The sequence below is a fragment of the Numenius arquata genome, chromosome 1 (genome assembly GCF_964106895.1).
Source record: "Numenius arquata chromosome 1, bNumArq3.hap1.1, whole genome shotgun sequence".
Taxonomy (NCBI): Eukaryota; Metazoa; Chordata; class Aves; order Charadriiformes; family Scolopacidae; genus Numenius; species Numenius arquata.
In genome coordinates this window covers 121,642,564-121,661,291 of record NC_133576.1, presented here as the reverse complement: position 1 = coordinate 121,661,291, position 18,728 = coordinate 121,642,564, and the positions used below count along the sequence as shown (strand labels likewise).

At 38.0% G+C, this 18,728-nt stretch overlaps 1 protein-coding gene across 1 annotated transcript in view; it reads right to left on the bottom strand.

Moving 5' to 3' along the window:
- Positions 1-1,212: 1,212 nt before the first annotated feature.
- Positions 1,213-18,728, bottom strand: part of XPO4 (exportin 4) — a 77,852-nt gene continuing 60,336 nt past the window's right edge. Inside the window, exons 11-23 of the mRNA XM_074148093.1 lie at positions 17,687-17,829; positions 17,417-17,562; positions 15,899-16,076; positions 14,010-14,169; positions 12,168-12,337; positions 11,019-11,193; positions 9,665-9,958; positions 8,630-8,810; positions 7,014-7,132; positions 5,924-6,054; positions 5,032-5,149; positions 3,681-3,773; positions 1,213-1,410 (exon numbers count right to left, since the gene is read on the bottom strand). Of these exons, the coding sequence (XP_074004194.1) occupies positions 1,213-1,410; positions 3,681-3,773; positions 5,032-5,149; positions 5,924-6,054; positions 7,014-7,132; positions 8,630-8,810; positions 9,665-9,958; positions 11,019-11,193; positions 12,168-12,337; positions 14,010-14,169; positions 15,899-16,076; positions 17,417-17,562; positions 17,687-17,829 (2,106 nt within the window). The remainder of the gene's footprint in view (positions 1,411-3,680; positions 3,774-5,031; positions 5,150-5,923; positions 6,055-7,013; positions 7,133-8,629; positions 8,811-9,664; positions 9,959-11,018; positions 11,194-12,167; positions 12,338-14,009; positions 14,170-15,898; positions 16,077-17,416; positions 17,563-17,686; positions 17,830-18,728) is intronic.

The following is an 18,728-nucleotide window of genomic DNA, read 5'->3' as shown; positions in this document are numbered from 1 at the left end:
ACTCAGGGCACTATATTCTGCTGTTGCAATAGCTAAAGTGCTGATACAAAACACCTATCAAGAGCAGAGCAGCTGGGAGGGCTCTGCAGAAGTGGAGCTAGATTCAGCACAATCAAGAAATCCCCCGCAGCACTACACATCCCAATTACCTTTCTCTGGAAAGAAAGACTGGAGTCAAACAAATATGGCCCTTGAGTAACAGGGTTTGATGCCCCTGTTCTAGCATAATTGTTTTAGCTAATGCCCCAACTTTAACAAGTTTGCCAGTAATTTACACCTTTTGAGTTGTTATTGCTTAAGCAAACAGTTCAGTGTAGAAATACATTGCAGTTGCGTGCAACCTGGGTATGAATCAAAACAGATACTGAAAGTAAAACTACACGTGAACCTTGCATTAGACACTCATTCCAAAATGACACGTCAACACGAAGGGCTGTAACAGGTACACAGCAGCTTAATGCCAACATCCTAAACCAACTCTGAAGAGTCAAACCTTGCCTTAAATTTCTTATCTAAAGTATATCAGCTTTTTTTTTTCTTTTAAATTAAGGCAATGAAATGGCTACAGTTCCTAAAGTTCATTTTAGGGGAACAAAAATATACACCTTTTTTCTTCTGAACTTTAGGCAGCAGAACATAATGTAAAAACCTGCACTGCATTAAACATGCAATGACAGGTTGATGTAGAAAACCAGAACAAAACACAAGTTAAAATACCATTTGGTTTTTCTTCCCCATTGGAACACAAACTCAAACTTTAAGAGAGGAAAAATAAAGCTTAAAACCAGCTAAACTGTTTAGAGCTTTGTATGTATCTGCATCACACTCTAACATGATTTTGGGTAGAAAAGAAATCTGTATGTTTATCTGGCCACTCATATTTTAAACCAGTGGGGGCGGGGGGGAAGGCACTGAATTTATTTTTCATTGTGCCCATATCTGTTTGCACATATATGGAAAAAATTTAAATTCAATTTTTCTGTTCATTCTCTCCCACACACAAGTATGACAGATTGCAGCTAACACGTAATAGCAGAAGCTGATTCAAAGTTGACCTCTCCTATTCCATTGTGTTATGTTCAAACTTCCAGGCTCTCTAGAATCTGAGATGGCTGCAAAGAACCCAGAGACAGGTACAAGATTTAGTCAGCATTCAGCATTTCTCAGTGCATTTTGCAGAAAGGGTCTAAATTAGGCATAGAGTTTTGTTGTTTATTTTACACAGAGAAGTCCACCAACATTTGCCATAAATTCTTCTAAACTCTTTAAGAAGGCCATCTTCTGCTTACGGTCCAGTGTAGGAGGAGTGCTGCTTGCAGTAAGCTTGTTGAAGGCATCTGCTAGTCGCTGGTAAATTACTGGATCTTGTTGAGTTGATAGCAATGTTTCAACTAGCTCTGAATATTCAGCCTGTTAAATAAACAAGGATCTTATTAACTTTAAAAAAAAATACAATATATACAACTTCTCCCATCAAGACAAAATTCAGAATCAAGGCTGTGACAGAAAACTGTGGGTACCTTTCCACCTATTACCCAGTTTCACTGACTGGCATACCAGAAGCGACTAGGACCTGCAGCCTTTCACCTACCTCTGAACCAGACAAAGCCCTTCAATCAGACCAGGGTTTTAGTGAGGCTGAAGAAGCCCTTAGAGCTAGGTACGGTGCTTGGCAGTGCAGAGTAAGAAGAAACTTTAAGGCACACCCTTCCAAGTGCCTTCTGGCTCTTCCTTAGCATAGGCTTACTCCTGCAAACCACACTTCTCTTTCTTCACGCCTGCCCCACATTTGGCGTGCCGTACCAACCAGCCTCGGCTACAGTGACATGAAAGAGAGGAGTTGAGGATCCTTCAGAAAGCAAGGAAAGAGGGTAGCCAAGTACAGACCCTCGATATCACGAGAGCAGATTTCAGCTTATTTAGGAGACCGATGGATGGGATTGTTCCTATGGGAGAGAGCTCTGAAGACAAAAGGAGCTCAGAAGAGCTGACAGGTCTTTAAGGACAACCTCATCCAAGCAGAAGAACGGCCTGTCCACATACTGAGGAAAACAACATGAACATATCAGGACACTGACCCAGCTAAGCAGGGAGTTCATGATTGACCTCCAGTGCAAGGAGGACACATGCAGGAGATACAGACGCAGGGACAGTTACAAAGAAGGAAAACAGAAACATTGGATAAGAACAATGACAGAAAAGCAAAGTTCAGCTAAAGCTGAATTTGGCAAGGGCCATCCAAGGACAACAAGAGCAGCTTCTACCAGTACATTTACAATAAAAGAAGGAACAGGAAAAATGCAGCTCCTGCTGCTAAATGGAGCAGGTGATTTAGCAATAACAGACCGTGGTCTTCACTGACAGGTTTTCCCCAGACCGTTATGACTAGAGACAGGGTTCGAGGAGGAGAGGAACTACCAGTAGTAAAGAGGACCAACCCAGGGATCTCTTGAGAGATCTTGTGGCACACAAGCTCAGGAGACCTGGCAGAATCCATCCAAGGGTTCAGAAAGCTGACATGTCATTACAAGGCTGCTCTCTATCATCTTTGAATGACTAAGAAAATCATGAAGCAAGTACTCTCGGAAGCTACCTCTGAGCACATGAAAGAGAAAGGGATTGAGAATGGCCAGCAAGGATTTACCAACGTAACTGTCTTCTTTGATGAAAGGACTACATCTGTGGATGAGAGGAGAGCAGTGGATGCCTGATGTTAGCAAGTCTTTAGCAGTCTTGCACAGCATCCTTGTAACCAAGCTGGGATTTTATTGTCTAGACGAGTGGACTACTACATGGGTGAAAACACACCTGTATCATCAGCCTCTAAAGGATAGTGGTTAATGGCTCTCATTCCACCTGGATGCGGAGTTACAAGTGGCACTGAGGGCTCTCATCTGGACGTTGTCCTGTTACATATTTTAGTCAGTGACCTGGAGGAGGAGATGAAATGCACTTTCCTCAAGTTTCATCCACAAACTAAACTGGGGAGTGCGGCCAACGCCTTCAAAGGCAGGACTGACATTCAGAGACACCCAGTCAGGCTGGAGGAACGAACTGACAGGAACCTCATGAAATTCAACAAGGACAAATGCAAAGTTCCGCAGTGGAAATAGACTAACCCTTGCAACTACACGGACTGGGAACTGACAGGCTGGGGAGCAGTTCTGCTGAATAAAGGACCTGAAGGTGGACAGCAGGCTAAGCAAGTCAGCCCTGTGCCTTGTCAGCAATGAACACTAGCAGCATGCTGGGCTCTATTTATTATTTGTCTCTACACTGCACTTGTTAGATTAGATGTGGAATACTGTGGCCAGTTTTGGACTCCTTAGCACAAGGAGGATATTGATAAACTTGAATGATTCCAGTGGTGGGCCACCAAGACTGTCTGGCAGGTACTGAAAGTACATGAATTGTAAGGATAAAAAAAAGCATTCAACAGGCCGCTCAGAGAGGCTTTGGATTATCCATCTTCGAAGTTTTCAAGACACAGTTGGAAAAAGTCCTGAGCAACCTGATCTGAATTCAGTGTTGACCCCACTTTGATCAAGAAGTTGGACTACAGACCTGCTGAGGGTCACTTCCAAGCTGAACAATTCTATCATTTCCCAGACCCACAGTAATTAACCGCTCTCCTTTAACAAGTGACTAGTTTTCAGGGTGTAAGTGTCTAAATGCCGTACCTGATGCAAACACACTAATGTGTAGAACGCTTCACCTGCTGCAGTTGTCATTTCTGTGTTGTGCTTCTGAAGTACCAGCATATCAAAGACCATCTGAAATCACAAAACAGAAGTAGTTAAATTTACACTTCCATAACTTTCTACTTTACCAGCATTTGCTGCTGAACCTCATATCTTCATTTCTGATAATAATGAACATGTATTCACAAACATCCAAGTTTGTTTTGTTGCTTTTTTTTTTTAAATTTAGGTATGAGTAATTGGAAGTAATGAGTAATGGTATGAGTAATTTAGAAGTCAGATCTTGGCTTAACAGCACAAATCACATCTCAAAGCACTGAAACCTGTTGTTGATTTATATGTGATCTTCAGAGAGAAATGACATCTCTTGTATTTTTTTCCAAAAGTTGTAGATATGCCAGAGAAATAATGAAAAAAAGCCTTTGTTCTTCCAGAATAAAACAGGGAACTTTTCCCTCAAGTTTTGGAGACTCCTGCAGCTCACAGAAACCCAAGAAGGGAACAGATTAATAAAAGCAGTATTATAGTTTTAAGTGGAAATTTAGAGAAAAGGCAGAAAGCTATGTTAACTTATAAGAAATACAAAGACAAATTAAATTATTTAAGGTGTTTCTCATTCTCTCAACTTGGCTGATGCATGGTTTAAATGAGCAATCCCCAGAAGTTCGAATGTCAGTTTGGTAAGAAAACACATCTTAAGGAAAATGGAAGTTTTTACAAAAATCAGAAGACAAGTACGTAAGTTCTCCAATTACTTTGTTCCCAGTTAGCAGGAACCTGGTTGCTACCACATCACTCCAAAATTTGATGAGATGGAGTGAATGGTCCTAAAAGGAAAGTACTAAGTATGATACTGGATTAAGAAAATGCATAATTCATTGGATACATTGAAAAATGACAGCATTTTCTTTCTAGTTCCCAACTATGCTCTTTTTTCTGCCTCTTGTTTGAGTACTCTACCCAGCCTCCAGTGCACACAATTCTGGAAGCTTTATACTTCACAGCCTTCATAGTAAATGTAACTGCCGACTTTGTCAATCGGGTTCATTCTAGAGCTCATGTGTAGACCATGGATAAATATAAATTGCATTTTGAGAGGCTCAGGTCTTTTGTTGATTGACAATAAGTAGTTTCCTCTCTCTTTGCCTCCATCCTCCTTTGTACTCTAGCCCAGTGACTCCTGTCCTTCATGCTCTTTCTTCTTAAACTGCCAGGTTTTTAGGTTAACAGGCTGCTTCTTACTATATGCGTGATCCTGATTAAGCTGTTTGGCCTCTTGATGCTACCTGTATGCAAAAAACCAAAGTAACACGAAACACAGATGCCTTACCTTAAGAAAGTGCCTTGTTGCTAGGAAAAGGGTTGAATCTGTTTCTTGTGCTTTTGCACACTGTTCTGCTAACGGTGTCACCGCCTCCAGGCAGAGCTGGCAAACCTCTGAACTCATTCTGGTAACAGGCGTTAAAGAATCAAAAGTCAGATTTCAATGAAATTGTGGTAGAACTTTCCAGTAGTGTAATGAGAAAACATTTTAAATGCTTGTATGTTCCAAGATTTTTTTTTACTATAAAGGTGTTAATAAAAAAAATTAAATTAAAAAAAAGAGAAAAAGCAGGAAAAAAAGAATTCCAGCTTTGTTGCCACCTTTAATTAGCTACATGCCCGTAACATAACCCTCTCTGACATAACATTTTCAGAAAGAGTCCCTTATGGTCAAGCTCATCTGTTTCTGACACGTGCCACAGATTAGTGAAAATGGTGCTCCCATTATGAGCGGGGGAGCCCATTGGCACCCTGACAGGAAATGCTCTGGAGCCAGCCCAGTAGAGCAGCAGCGGTGTTTTGTATTACCAGCTGAGAAACTAATTCAGGAATGGCTTGGGGATACCAGCTGAAGGCTTATGAAGTTACACACTCTGAAGTGAAGTAATGGAGGAGGCAGGAATGGCTGCCAGAAAAAACTTACACGCTAAACCACTTAAAGGCTGCATTCAAGCAACACGAGTCAGAGGAAATTCACCTAATACTAGAATCTCAATAGACACTCCAGAGGAATTCTCGGTCCCCAGAGAGCAAGAGTTGATTACTGATATATAATTGTAGATAGAAAAGATTGACAGTAAAGGAAAAAAAAGTGCAAGCAAAAATAAAATCAGATTTTTAACAGGTCCTTATAAAAGCAACTCAGATTTTTAAACAGTCCCAAGCTCTGTAAAGGATACGATGACATCCCTAACTCCAGTGAGTACATTAGGCTCTTAAAGAGGTCCTCTGGAAGTTGTGGAATTTTCTCAGGGAATATCTCACAGATGAAAGTGATTAATTTGTAATATTGATTACACAGGGATGGAAACTGTCAAAAGAAAAACATGGTAATTTTAGAATCAAATATATAACTTTATTCTGACATAATTTCCATCCGGACAAAGAGACAAGACCAATGCTTTCCACTGAAGAAGAAAAGACAATTTTAGTAGGCAACTTCAGAGTCATTAGAACGGCTACAACTTTATTAGCAAACAGTGTGGTACAACAAAAAGAAGATTGCTAAAGCTAAACAGGTGATGGTGGGAGTCCAGTATCTGCTCTGTACAAATTCAAGGAGTTTTACTTCGGAAATGAGCAAGTCTAGTCCTGTGGGGTAAAAGCCTGATGAGCATTTGGAGCACAATAGAGGGGATGGCTCGTAGGGTACGTCCTTTGGCTCAGTTTCATCTAAAGCGGACGTAGCTCTCGTGCCCAGGGAGTGCTACCAGATGAGAAAGTGTGTTAGAGAGGACAACCGAGATACGCTTCAGAAGCGCTCCCCGATTCAAAGCAAAACATTAACACAGTGCAACGCAATGAAATCCTGCCCTTCCATTTTTCCACGTTTTATCATTCCACTGACAAGTTGCTGATGTCTATACAAAAGCCAGCTGTATTGTGAAAATACATAAAAGTTACTACTTGCTCCCAGATTAATTTTTTTTTTTTTTTTTTTTTTAATATCACTGTTTATACTTCCTATCACATTTCTGAAATTACCAGAAAAAGGATTTCACAAGCCACATTTCAGGTTTGGCTAATTGTTGACCTGCATGGACTCACTATTAGAAGAAAAAAGTTTTGTTTAGGCCCTTCAAATATACATTTTGTCAGCTTACAATATTTCTTTTCAAACAGTATCTAGGTGTACGGAACAGTTATTTACATTTTAAAAAGCCTAGAAAACTCAACTTATGGAGGTGGAATGCATATAGGAATGAATTCTAGGAATCCATCACTATACAGCTTTCATGTTCTAGCAACTACATGTAAAAATATACTTACCTTCAGCAGATCCTGCGACATTAGAGGCAGAACTAGATTAACCCCATATAGGACAACATCTGCTGCTGATACAGATCTATTTGTAGCTTGCCCGGGCTCATGTCCTCTAAATACTTCATCTGTAGAAAAGAAAAAAATGTTTTGTATAAAAGGAGGATTAAACATATTGAAGGATGAGTCCCATTTCTTTATAAAAAAGGCATTTTTAAAAATAGGACTATTCCCCTCGCCCCAAACAAAAACATGAGGCACTGTATCAAAATAGAAACTTAGTGAGTGGAGGCTGCCATCACTCTATATTTATATTCATTAGGACTAAGCATTTCATAACCACGTGTAGCAGATGGCACGCTAAAACAGAACACTGCAGATACTCTGAGGGCTCCCTTCCATTACAGAACATTGCATTTGTTTCTAGTGATGGCTGCTTCATGCCTGCACACATAAACAGATAGTGAGCAAAATATTACTTCATTTTTATACTTTTTATATATATTAACGTATGTTTGTATATATTTTGTAAGCACAAGGAGAAGAAAAATTGGAAGATTTAATGCAGAAAATTCTGCAGTTTAGATATTGCCAAGTTTTCTCCAGTTACAGGTAAGACCTACGTTTCCCGTCAACTGGCAGTGACCTTACTTTTATAATTCCTGCATTGCGTTAGCAACAGTATGCAGACAACTTTCAAAATATTTGATCTCTGGGCATTACATTTAGGTAGTATTCACTTTCTTTAGTTCCACGATAAGCATTTTACAGTGTTTTCCATGCAACTAATTTCCAACATCTGACCTCAAAGAGAATATGTTACGTGGCACCGAGTTGTCCATTCAATAGACAAAGTCTACATTGGTTCTGTATTTGTGTTGTGCACGCATGACAAAACAACCAACAACTAGAATGATGCGCTGAATTTTGGAGTACAAGGTTCTCTCAAGATGTACCTCAGAAAAGCAACAAACGACATCAAAACAATCAAGGCAGATTCAGTTTGTTACTGAGCATGTTTTCTGTGAAAACTGTATAGGACATAGGGAGATCTCAATCACCCAGATATGTTTTCAGCTTATTCAAAAGCAGCACAGCACAGCTAAACTAGAAGTGGCAGATTCAGATATTCAGGACTACTGCAATTTTAAGTGGCACATATATGGGGAAAAAAGTAACATGCTGGGCTACAAAAAAGAACCCTTAGCTACACCCATATGCCATAAAGCATGTTCTGTGAATGAGGAATACAGAAAACCCTCAAACATGATGGAATTTTGATGAGCTCAGCACTTCACAAAAGTTGGACCTTGTACTAAGATGATAATCCATCTGTTCTCTTGTGGTAATTTACTATTCTGACATGTACAGACTTGCAACATCCAGATTTCAACCTGTTTCATACATACCCTATTTATTTTATGAGAGCAATAATAATTTCAGATGGTAAATACCATGAGAAGTCCTTCCTTTGCTGCTGCCACATTAAACAGTAATTTCCATATCCTGATCTAATCAAGCCTAAACTTCAGTTTTCACTTTACCTGGATTGAATGCATGTCCCACAATGGTTTTTACAGTTTAAAACACAAGTTATGGTTCAGCAATTACCAATCCCTTCATACCTGTGTCACTGAAATCTATGAATTCTTTTGATAGAAGATTAGTGAGAAGCTCCATAATAAGGAGGAGATCCTGGTACTGGTCTTCTTCTGCTGTAACATCTATTCGTTGTCGACCTAGATTATTCTTGGAATACACCTGGAGCAGAGTTAGGCAGGCCTCGTACAAGTTCATGGCTTTGGCCTATAAAACAATGTTAGACAATAAGAAAACTTCCATATGCTAAAAGGGCTACAATTTGTTTTAAGATGGCGTTACTTGGTTGATGATACCCCAAGATTTTCATTTCAGTTACAGAACCACTTTTTGTAACAACTGCACACAAAATCATGAAGGAAACAGCCACCTTAAACAGTAAGAACAGCCATATATTGAAATAGCAGAACATCACTTTCGTCAATTCCTCAACCTTATATTTATTTTTTTGTTAACAGTGGCTTGAGACAGGCTGACATCTCAGTAATCTCACAAACTAGATAAACAACAAAATCGCTTGGGGACTCACTTCAGCTATCGAATTTTGGAGCCATAATACACTGTTTGTGCATACCCAGTTTGGAATAGGATCACTTCCAAAGTTAGCCGAGATGTAAATGTACTGCACTGACTCGTTTTACCAGATAATATCTTGGTATCCATTATGCCTTGTTTAGGACCCAAGGCAGTGTCTCTGGGGATGCATTTGCCACATAAAACAGTGCTGCAATCCTCCGAGATGCTTTCAAAGTTTGACATGGTCAAAAAAAGTACTCAGTGGTCTGCACTCTTTTGCCACCCATGCATAGCATTAGATTAGTGCTGAATTATGGTTGTTTATTAGTATAAGAACCGTCTAGATGTTTTGCTTTCAATCTTCGTAAGTGTATGTTTTCAAACAAAGCAATTCCTCTAACAGATGTGACTATAAAGCCTTTCTTTCTCTATAGACTCTAAAAATCACTATCCTTTATTTTGTTTAAGGGATAGCACTGTATACACACGTACGCACACATACACGCACACACTCGTTCCCTCCTTCCCCTTTCGGTTGTATTTACCTCTCCAAGATAGCAAATTTGTTTATGTGCAACTTCAACAAAGACTTCTATTATGAGATTAACAGTCTCTGGTGTGTTTTTGTATACTTCCATTAATCCAATGCAATTATTAAGGAAGTCCATTAGGAAATTGAAGAGAATTGCTACGTTATCGATCTGGGTAGCCTCAGCAATGCCACAGAGTGCTTCTAATGTAGCAGTGATTTCCTGTTTCACTTCCTCCTCCTGACAGATCTGCTGAAAGTTTTCTTGGTTTATCACATTCAAGAACCGCTGCTGAAGTGGCTGAAGAACCTTAAAATTTTTTAGAAAAGTCACATTAAGATAAGCATACACGAGATGCGAGGTTTAAGTTATTTAGCAAGCTCATGGGTTGCTTGTGGCATGGCAGTACAAGAATCAATCACTTCCAGTTTCCAACAGCTCAGTTGTGTTATTATCTGTGACATTAACATAAGCTGAAGTGGCAGTGATTAGTGATTCTCAATATCCATCACCACCTGCAGGCTGATTTCAAAACGAGCACCTCCATAAATATTTTATGTTATTTTGTAGTCTTTAAACAAATGACAATGACTTTCTCTGGCTCTCAGTATTTCATACTCTTCCATATTCAGTATTAGGGGAAAAACATGTTACAGTTCATCAATGAAAGCATTAAGATTCATGTTCACAATTATCTTTGTCATACTATGATTCTCAGTAACGCAATCTCTTTTGTAATCCGCTGTGTCTGGAACCAATTTAGAAACTTCCATAAAACCAGTTAAATGTTTTTGCCAATTACTTCCCGTGCGTTGTAGTCTTACCTTCAATCACTAATTTCTTAGCTCTGCAAATAAAAGCAAGTTTCTTACAAAAGGACAATGCTTTACAAACTCGTGCAGTGCTCACTGACCACATCTCAGCTACTTTCTAGCACCAACCTTTATGGTATTAAGTATCTGAGCTTTGAGATAGAGCCAGGGCACAAAAAGCTGGTCAAGGCTCTTCATTATGTTCCACATTAAGTGAATAACTGAATAACTCATAATACCACCAAATTAAAATAAAAGGAAGAAATTACACAGTTCCAAAGGAAATTCTTAACCTTTTCTAACAGTCTCCTTCAAGCATACTGCTATACTGGCCACTTCACACGTCTTCCAGGTAATTATTAGTTGTTTCTGTTTATCATGAGTGCCACACAACTATTGACCTTCAAAGAGAGAATAGTCTAAAAATTATCAGTATTAGATGTTCAAAATCAAAAGATTCTGTATGAGTTGATTTTGTGTCACCATAAATTTCCCTAAACTACCTTGTTTGTACTACTTGCTAAAACAAAAGTAAGAGAAGCATCAAAATAGCTTACCTCTGTCCAGTATTGTTGCTTTGTTTCCGTATCCATATGAGCAAAACCTCCTAAAACTAAAGCTTTCATTAGTGTTCTCTGCACAGAACTGGACAAATAGTGAAGAGGAGGACTTCGCCTTGCGAACTGTTTAGCTAAATTCCACCAGTTTTCACACTGAATAACTAAGTTTGCCCTAGAAGAGGGGAAAAATAGTTTAATTAAAGAAAAGACTTCACAAAATTGCATTAACAGAGCGTATCAGGTTGCTAGCGGTTGTCAGAAGATTTTTTAAAAAAAAATTAATTCCTTTATTCTAAGGCTAAATTGCCTTTTGATTTTCATCTTATTAATGCCTCACCTCTAAGATTTCTAAAGTATATACTCTGAAAATAGCTCAATTCATATGGGAGAAAAGCAGGGAAGTGCTTTAGTTTTACACACACAGACACACAGAGTTAATGGACATATTGCATGGATTAAAAGCTTAGTCTCATTATGTCATGATAAAATAAGCAGTTTATTCCCAATCTAGCTCCCGTGGGTTTTAATTTTTTTTAAAAAAAAAGAAAATTCCTCAGTTGTTTAAATCCTCAAACTTCCAAACAGCCTCTCAGCAGACTGTGAATGCATGATTGTATGCATAATTGCATGGCAATTCACAAAAATAAAACATTCAAGAATTTCCTGCTTCACAGTTTGTAATACCAAAGAAAACTTTGAAATTAGTCTGAATCCATGAAATCCTGGATTTAAAAAAATTTTTTTATACGTTTACAACACACACTTTACACTGGCTTAGCCAGTATCTGAACTCTTAATCCGGAAGAACTTGTTCAACAAAAATAAACACCACCACAAAAAATCCTTGCAATAAGAGTGGAGACCAGGAGAGTTTTCCTTTCTCACTGTTTAAGAGTGAGGCACAAAGGTAGGGGAAGGAGAGTGCACTTCTAAAGAATAATAATAATTAGATTTTGTTTTGTCAATCTAGGTCTCACTCCTCACTTTGTCAGACAATTTTTTTTTTTCCCATTTATAGTACATTACTAAAGTAATTTGAGTTACAGAGACATGAAAATGAAGTGCCCTAGATCTGGATTACTTTGGCCAAAAAAATTTAAAGGAAGCAAAAGAAATTTTTTGACTTCCAGAGGTATAGCAACTTACCGCTCTCTCCTTTCCACTAATGTTACTAGCAGTTGTACAGTATCATTTGCAAGGTCCTGCTCTGAACTCCACACTGCCAGGTTACTGATCACTTTTTCTAAAAGGTAACCCACAATCCACTGGGAACCCTCTGTATCAGCACCAAATGCTGTACTAAATGGCAGACTTATCTATAAGAAAAGCATTAAAATGAGTGAGTTTTACAGAAGCCAGAACCCCAAAGTGAATGGTAATCAGTCAGCAAATTCTTTTCAGACTGTCACTTCTTCCCTACTTAAAATACACAAATGTTACATAGACAAAGGCAAAGAACAACTCTAATAGAGAAATCTTTGCCAAATTTATCTTGCAATTTTAAGCACAACACTTAAAGAAAAATTTCAATCTCATTACAAAAGTCAGGTTTGAATATGCTTAGTTTTTAATGCAAATGAAAGTTCAAAAGCTTTAGAAGTTACAAGATCCCAAAATCATCTCCCAAAAGTGTTTCCATGAATTTACAACAAAATTTCTCAAAAGTTAGCGATAAAAATTATTAGAAATAAGCATAGGTGTTGACCTAGATTGAATCTTGTTAAAAAAATTACATTCATTGTAATTTTTCTACATCCGCTTTCTGCGGATTGTTCCTTCAATCTATACATCTTTTAGGAAAGATGTCGCTTTCTGGTCCTGGCACATTAAAATACACTTCCTTGAAGTTGCCTCTTCTCCTATCTTTAGGAAAAAGTTTCTCAAAAGTGAAGTCCAAGGATTTTGTAATAATTGTGTAGGGGCTTCCTGTCAGCACACCGCTAACGTTTCTAACTTCAAAACTCATAATGTATACATGACTGAGCATAAGGTTTAAATAGAAGTTTCAATCACTTTCACATGTCAACACAAACTAGATGTGTGCATTTCCTAGATACTCTATTTTGTCTCTTCGCATTGCTTCTTATGTGAATCTCCTCCTTACACGCTCTCCAATTCTTCCCCAACTGGTACCTTCACAAATTCTTAGCTCCGCTCTAAGTACAAGCTGAACAATATGATTCCAAATATTTACAAGTCTACGGTATGCCTATTTTTGTTAAGGAGGGGCCTCCTGAAGCGTTAGTATTCTTAGTTGCTTCAGTAGTGGAAATAAAGGGGAGGAGGAAGAGGCTTCCTTCTCGAAAGTTAGAGGCAACAGGACCTCCTCAGGCTGGGGGCCTCCGTCAGCTCGCTGGATTACAGTTAGTTCTATAAGCAAAATCAGGATCAAGGTCTAATCGTGATTAGTGCTGTCCAAACACGGTAAGAAGTTGCCCTTTACAAAGAACGCACCATTGAAATCATGATGTATACAATGAGAACATATGAGAACGGGGGGAGGAGAGAAAGTAGCATGACATTAGCTGATGTATACTACCTTGTGATGGTGTTAAATATCTAATTCAGAATCATGACCCGGTTACTCACTGAATCAACCATCAAGGGCAACCACTGTATTAGAGATGAACTGCGAGATCTGATGGATAGTGAGAAGTAGCTTATAAAATTGCTGAGTTTCACCCACTATGCAGCCTGAAAGCGCACTATGCTATTCTGCTAAGGCAATGGCTACCAAAAAAAAAGTAAAAAAAAAAAAATCGTATTTGCACCAAAATGTGCAAGAAGGGTCTCCTAACAACTTATATTTCTAATGAAAAAAATGAAGAAAACATCAACTTTCAAAGAAATTAAAAAATAAACCACAACCCATTTAACATTAAAAATGATTTATCATTGCACTTTAAAATAGCTACACTGACATCTGCATTCACAGGACAATGTTATTGCTAATACTCACCAATTAATTCATAAGAATTATATCCTTACCTGATCATACAGCTTTTCATCTACTAGGAGGTAAGTCTTTGCCCAACGCTTGAGGAACCATACAATATCTTTCCCCATCTGGGGGCTCAGGAGATGCGTGAGATTTGCCCTTATTGCTCTAGATTCCACTTCTGACACTCTTAAAATAGCAGATAACAACCTGCAGATTTAAAATACAATGAGGATGCCGAGAGTGGTTTTTGGAGAAGCAACGTGACTAGCAAACGCTTTCATTTTTTCATGAAATATGACAGAAGGAATAGGATAAGACAGGGCAGTTCAACTCTAATGAAGAAAAAGCACCTGAATTTATTGTTTCTTTAAATGCAAGGAGAGACAGATAGGATAGACTGGCAAATATCCTCTAGAAAGCCAGAATATACATTAAAGGTTACGGTTTTTATCTTTGACATCAAAGTTACTGAAACAAAGAATCCTCACAAGCATTCTGACATTAAGGGAATGAAGAAAAATGGACTGCTACTTGGAGTAAAACTGATTCTCCCTTCCTTGCACCATCAAGTGACCAAGTGAGTCCTAATTGTGCAGCTTCTGCAGTATGAAGCATACTAAAGAACAAATACAGAAACGACCAGTTATTTCTCTCTCTTTCCTTACTGCAGAGAAATAGTCTGAAAGAGCAGATCACCTGGCAATTGTGTTAGTACAATCCATCCATAAAACTACATTAAATATTAGCTTTTGTAGTACATCCATTAAATTTGGTAAGAACGTGATAGTGCACAAGGAATTTAGGAGTTGACAGTGGTCTGTTTCTTGAAGATGTTTCAGAACTATTGCCAGAGAGCCTCAAATCTCTCTTTATTTAGATCTGATTTTATTCCCATCACCACTGAGACACTGCATCAAGAAATCTTGTTTGGTGACCACTTCTTGAAGCTGCCAACAGTATCAGCGAGCAGTATTCAAACTTCTAAATGTTAGGCCCATCACTGCTAATGAAGATCCATTTCTTTCTACCCTCTTGCAAAAGAAGAAAATGTTATGTAGACAACAACTAATCTTGGGTAAAAAAATCTTCCATGTCAGTTAAAAGTGTAATGCAATCTGCTGAAGTGTGAGGATTCAAATTGAGGAGTTCTTTGTAAGCATCAGCCTTCTTGCAAAGAGAGAACAGAAATCCCCTCTCCTGCTCCTTTTATAGGCTAATGGTGATACATGGGCATAAGTGACAACAATTCCTCCTGCACCAAGGACCAGTTGAGCTGCTACTGCCAAGCCTGGGCAGTAGCTCATGTTCAAAGCAGACAAGCTCACTGATGCTCTGAAAAGCATTTGCTTAAAGCTGTACATGTGCTGACTGAATTACAGAGTATATAGTGTATTATCTAAAGATTTTGATCTATCAACTTTTTAGTAATTTAAGTCATTTTAAAGATTTTCTTTAACAAACGGATTAAAGATGGGTCTCCAGTAGAGATATAAAAACATTTTTATTTGTTTCCAAGACTTGGCTCATGTCTTCTGTGAAGACTACTAGGTCAATCTAGACATTTCAGCCTTCCTGAACTCAGTTTTATCTGTTTGGATGTCTTACTCTCAATTTTTCTTCTCAGTCCTCCCCTGAATCACCTTGACTTGAAATATCATCTGCATTTACCCTGCCTTTCTTTACCCTAAAAGAAAAAGTCACTTCATCTTTTCTCTTATCTTCTACAGCGTTGCCTTAATATGGCTGTTATAAAACCATTCTTATAAATTATTTGCCCTTACTTTAATACTAGTTAAAAGAGACATTTCTTTTCCAGTGTTCACTGTCCACATATTGCTTTCTTACTTTTCAAGTTCACCGAAGTCCACTCATATTCTCACTTCTATTTCTGTGAAAAAGCATTTAACATACTTAAAAGCACGAGATGCATCCTTACCTAATTACAGAATCAGTTCTGTTGTACCCCGGGATGGAAGAGGCCTTTTCTCCTGGAGATCCCAGAATCTGCAGTGTCGTATTGATGTCAACCTCAGCTGAATGTTTAATGGAATATTCCATTACTTCTGGAGGTATTAGCGGAGTCTCTCCCTGAGTATCATTAGCCAAGAGGTAGCCTTACATTAAAAAAGAAAGAGTGATCACAACTTTCTACCCTAGGTTAACTTATGGCTTGTTGATTAGAGAATCCATTGGCTTAACAGCGGACATCACACCAGAATGAAATGTTTATACAAACCCTAACACTGTTTAAATATGTATAAGTTAACTTTAGAATCCTTAAAGACATTCAGTAGAGAAGAACCTAAAGTGACACGGAAACCAAGACTGGAAAAGAAACCACCAAATTAAACAAATAATAATAATAATAATAATAATAAGAGATAAGCTTTGCTTCATGTAGAAGTACTACAGTCAATTCAACTATTGAGGGAAAACCAAAGCAAAAAAACCCAAACCAACATTTTTTGGTCACTTTTTTCTTATTCTGTTATGTGATTAAAAGAAGCCTTGATTTTACAGCTTCCCCACCAAGTCCATCTTGTTTGGGACTTCTGCTAATATTTCAAATCTGTCAGAGGCTTTAAAACACCAAGTACATATTCTATAATAAAGTTTTCTTTGCATAGGAAAAACTGCAGATTAGGTGAAGCATGGGTTTTTATACAAAACTCTGGCTCTGGTGTCCAGATAATTAATATTAATTCCAGCTTTAGTCATAGTTTTCATTGTCTGATCTCATAACCATCTGTGAGCTACAAATACAAACTTCATCCCACAGTGATAGAAAAATATTATAAACATATTCAGGTCAACATCTGAGAGCGACTAAAACATCACATGTTCAAAAAGATCCCACAAAATATTTCATAAAGTATACATCTCTCCTAACGAAGTACAGACGCTGTCTTGATTATTATGTTTTGCACACAGATGTAAGATAGTTCCATCTAAAAATCAAAACCAAAAAGTTTCTAAGTTCAACTTCCCTGAAACAACAACATGCCAGGATATGGATCATCAGCACTGAGCGATTCTGGAACTTACTTGATTGTCTGCCCCCACTGAGTAATACCGTTATCCTGATCTCATGCTGATTCCCTTATAAAGCCATGTGCCCCCAGACAATACAACTGATATCACGAGCAGACTAATTTCTTGAATAGGCTGACTGGTAACATATCTCAAAAAATCTGTAACAAAATTAGTTGCGGGAATTTCCAAAGGACGTTACTTCATGTAAAGGTTTCATCAATCTTCTAAAGATAATGTTCATATTACTCAAGGCAGATAGAAGGAAAACAAAGATTGTGAGTAGTGTAAGATGAAAGCATCATACAGGATAAAATTTATAGTCAATTAAGTGTAGTTGATATAGAGGGATATTTTTTCTCCTGAGGTGTTTCAGCTGCAATAAGGATACCAAAATAATACTTACTTAAAGCTCTTCACTAACCTGTGACTAAAATAAGCCAATGAATATCCTCATACAGGTCATCAAGCACTTTATTGTCAATTGAGCCTGATGCTGGTGAGGCAAGTAACTGCTGCTGATGTCTTTGCAACTGACCGTGGAGCCTTGTCACTCGGTCTTCTAATAAACTGTGAACAAATAACAATAAAATAACTTCACCGTTTTTAAATTGTTTCGGCAACATCAGGCTTTTTCATACATGGTGGCTTTACTGAGTTGCATTCATGCATTTTTATTTTTTTTTGTTGATACCTTGTAAGAAGAGGTATACAGTGTTCTGCAGCAATTCTCCCCAGCATGCCTACACTGGCCAACTGGTCACAGAACTGGTCTCTGTCGTCTTCCTGCAGTTCACTTATTTCTTCTTCCTCCCGAGAGGCCACACCATTGGCAGTCTTTGGTTATTTCAACAAAATTAGAAGCAACCAGTTAGTGTTATACTTGTTAAGTTTTATCACCACCACAATTTTCTACATTATTTTGGCTTTGTCTTTCAAGGTACTTTGCATAGATGAACAGATTCATACTAAATTAGATGCAGAAGAGTTAAACAGAGGAGTAAATACAGCTTCATATCAGCATTTCACAAACTCATTAGCAAAATGCCACATTCAGTTAACTGTGTATTTGCGGCCGTTTCCAATAGTGCTCCCAAGTCAAAAGATTCACTGGTTGTGAAAACAGGCGAGCATAAAAATGATGAAAATTGATACTTGTTATTAATAGGATAAGCACAGGCTGGACAATAGCAAAACAGCTTCTTTACACCACAGGGTATATAAATCAGCTCTGTCGAGCATCCGCTGCTGGAAGCACAATATAAGGTACTGAATGACTCTGGCTCACAGAGCTGTTCTGCAAACCCTGTGGTTAGAAGATTATTTGAAGTGTATTTGCATTTCAAATCACATATATAGCAGACCAAGAACCATTTTAAATACTGGTATTTCCACGTTTTCCCCTGTTCATTAGTCAAAGATATTGCTCTCAGTTGTCTGAGATCTTACACAAATCACATAATAGGTAGTATTTTTCATGATGAAATGAAAATCACCTCTTTCATTAAAGATTTTCCATAACTCATTTTTTGAAGGGAAAAAGCTTTCAAAAGCAAATGCTATAACTTCAGGAAAACAGAAGACTAATAATAATCATCATCATAATCTCAGTTCTACTTCTTGCTGACGCAGAAGCTGCACTGTTTGATTTCTCAAAGCTTATCTTGGCTGCGTTATAAAACTGCTTCAATAATAATCAGACCTTATTCCTTGAAGAGATAAGCCACGATATGTAG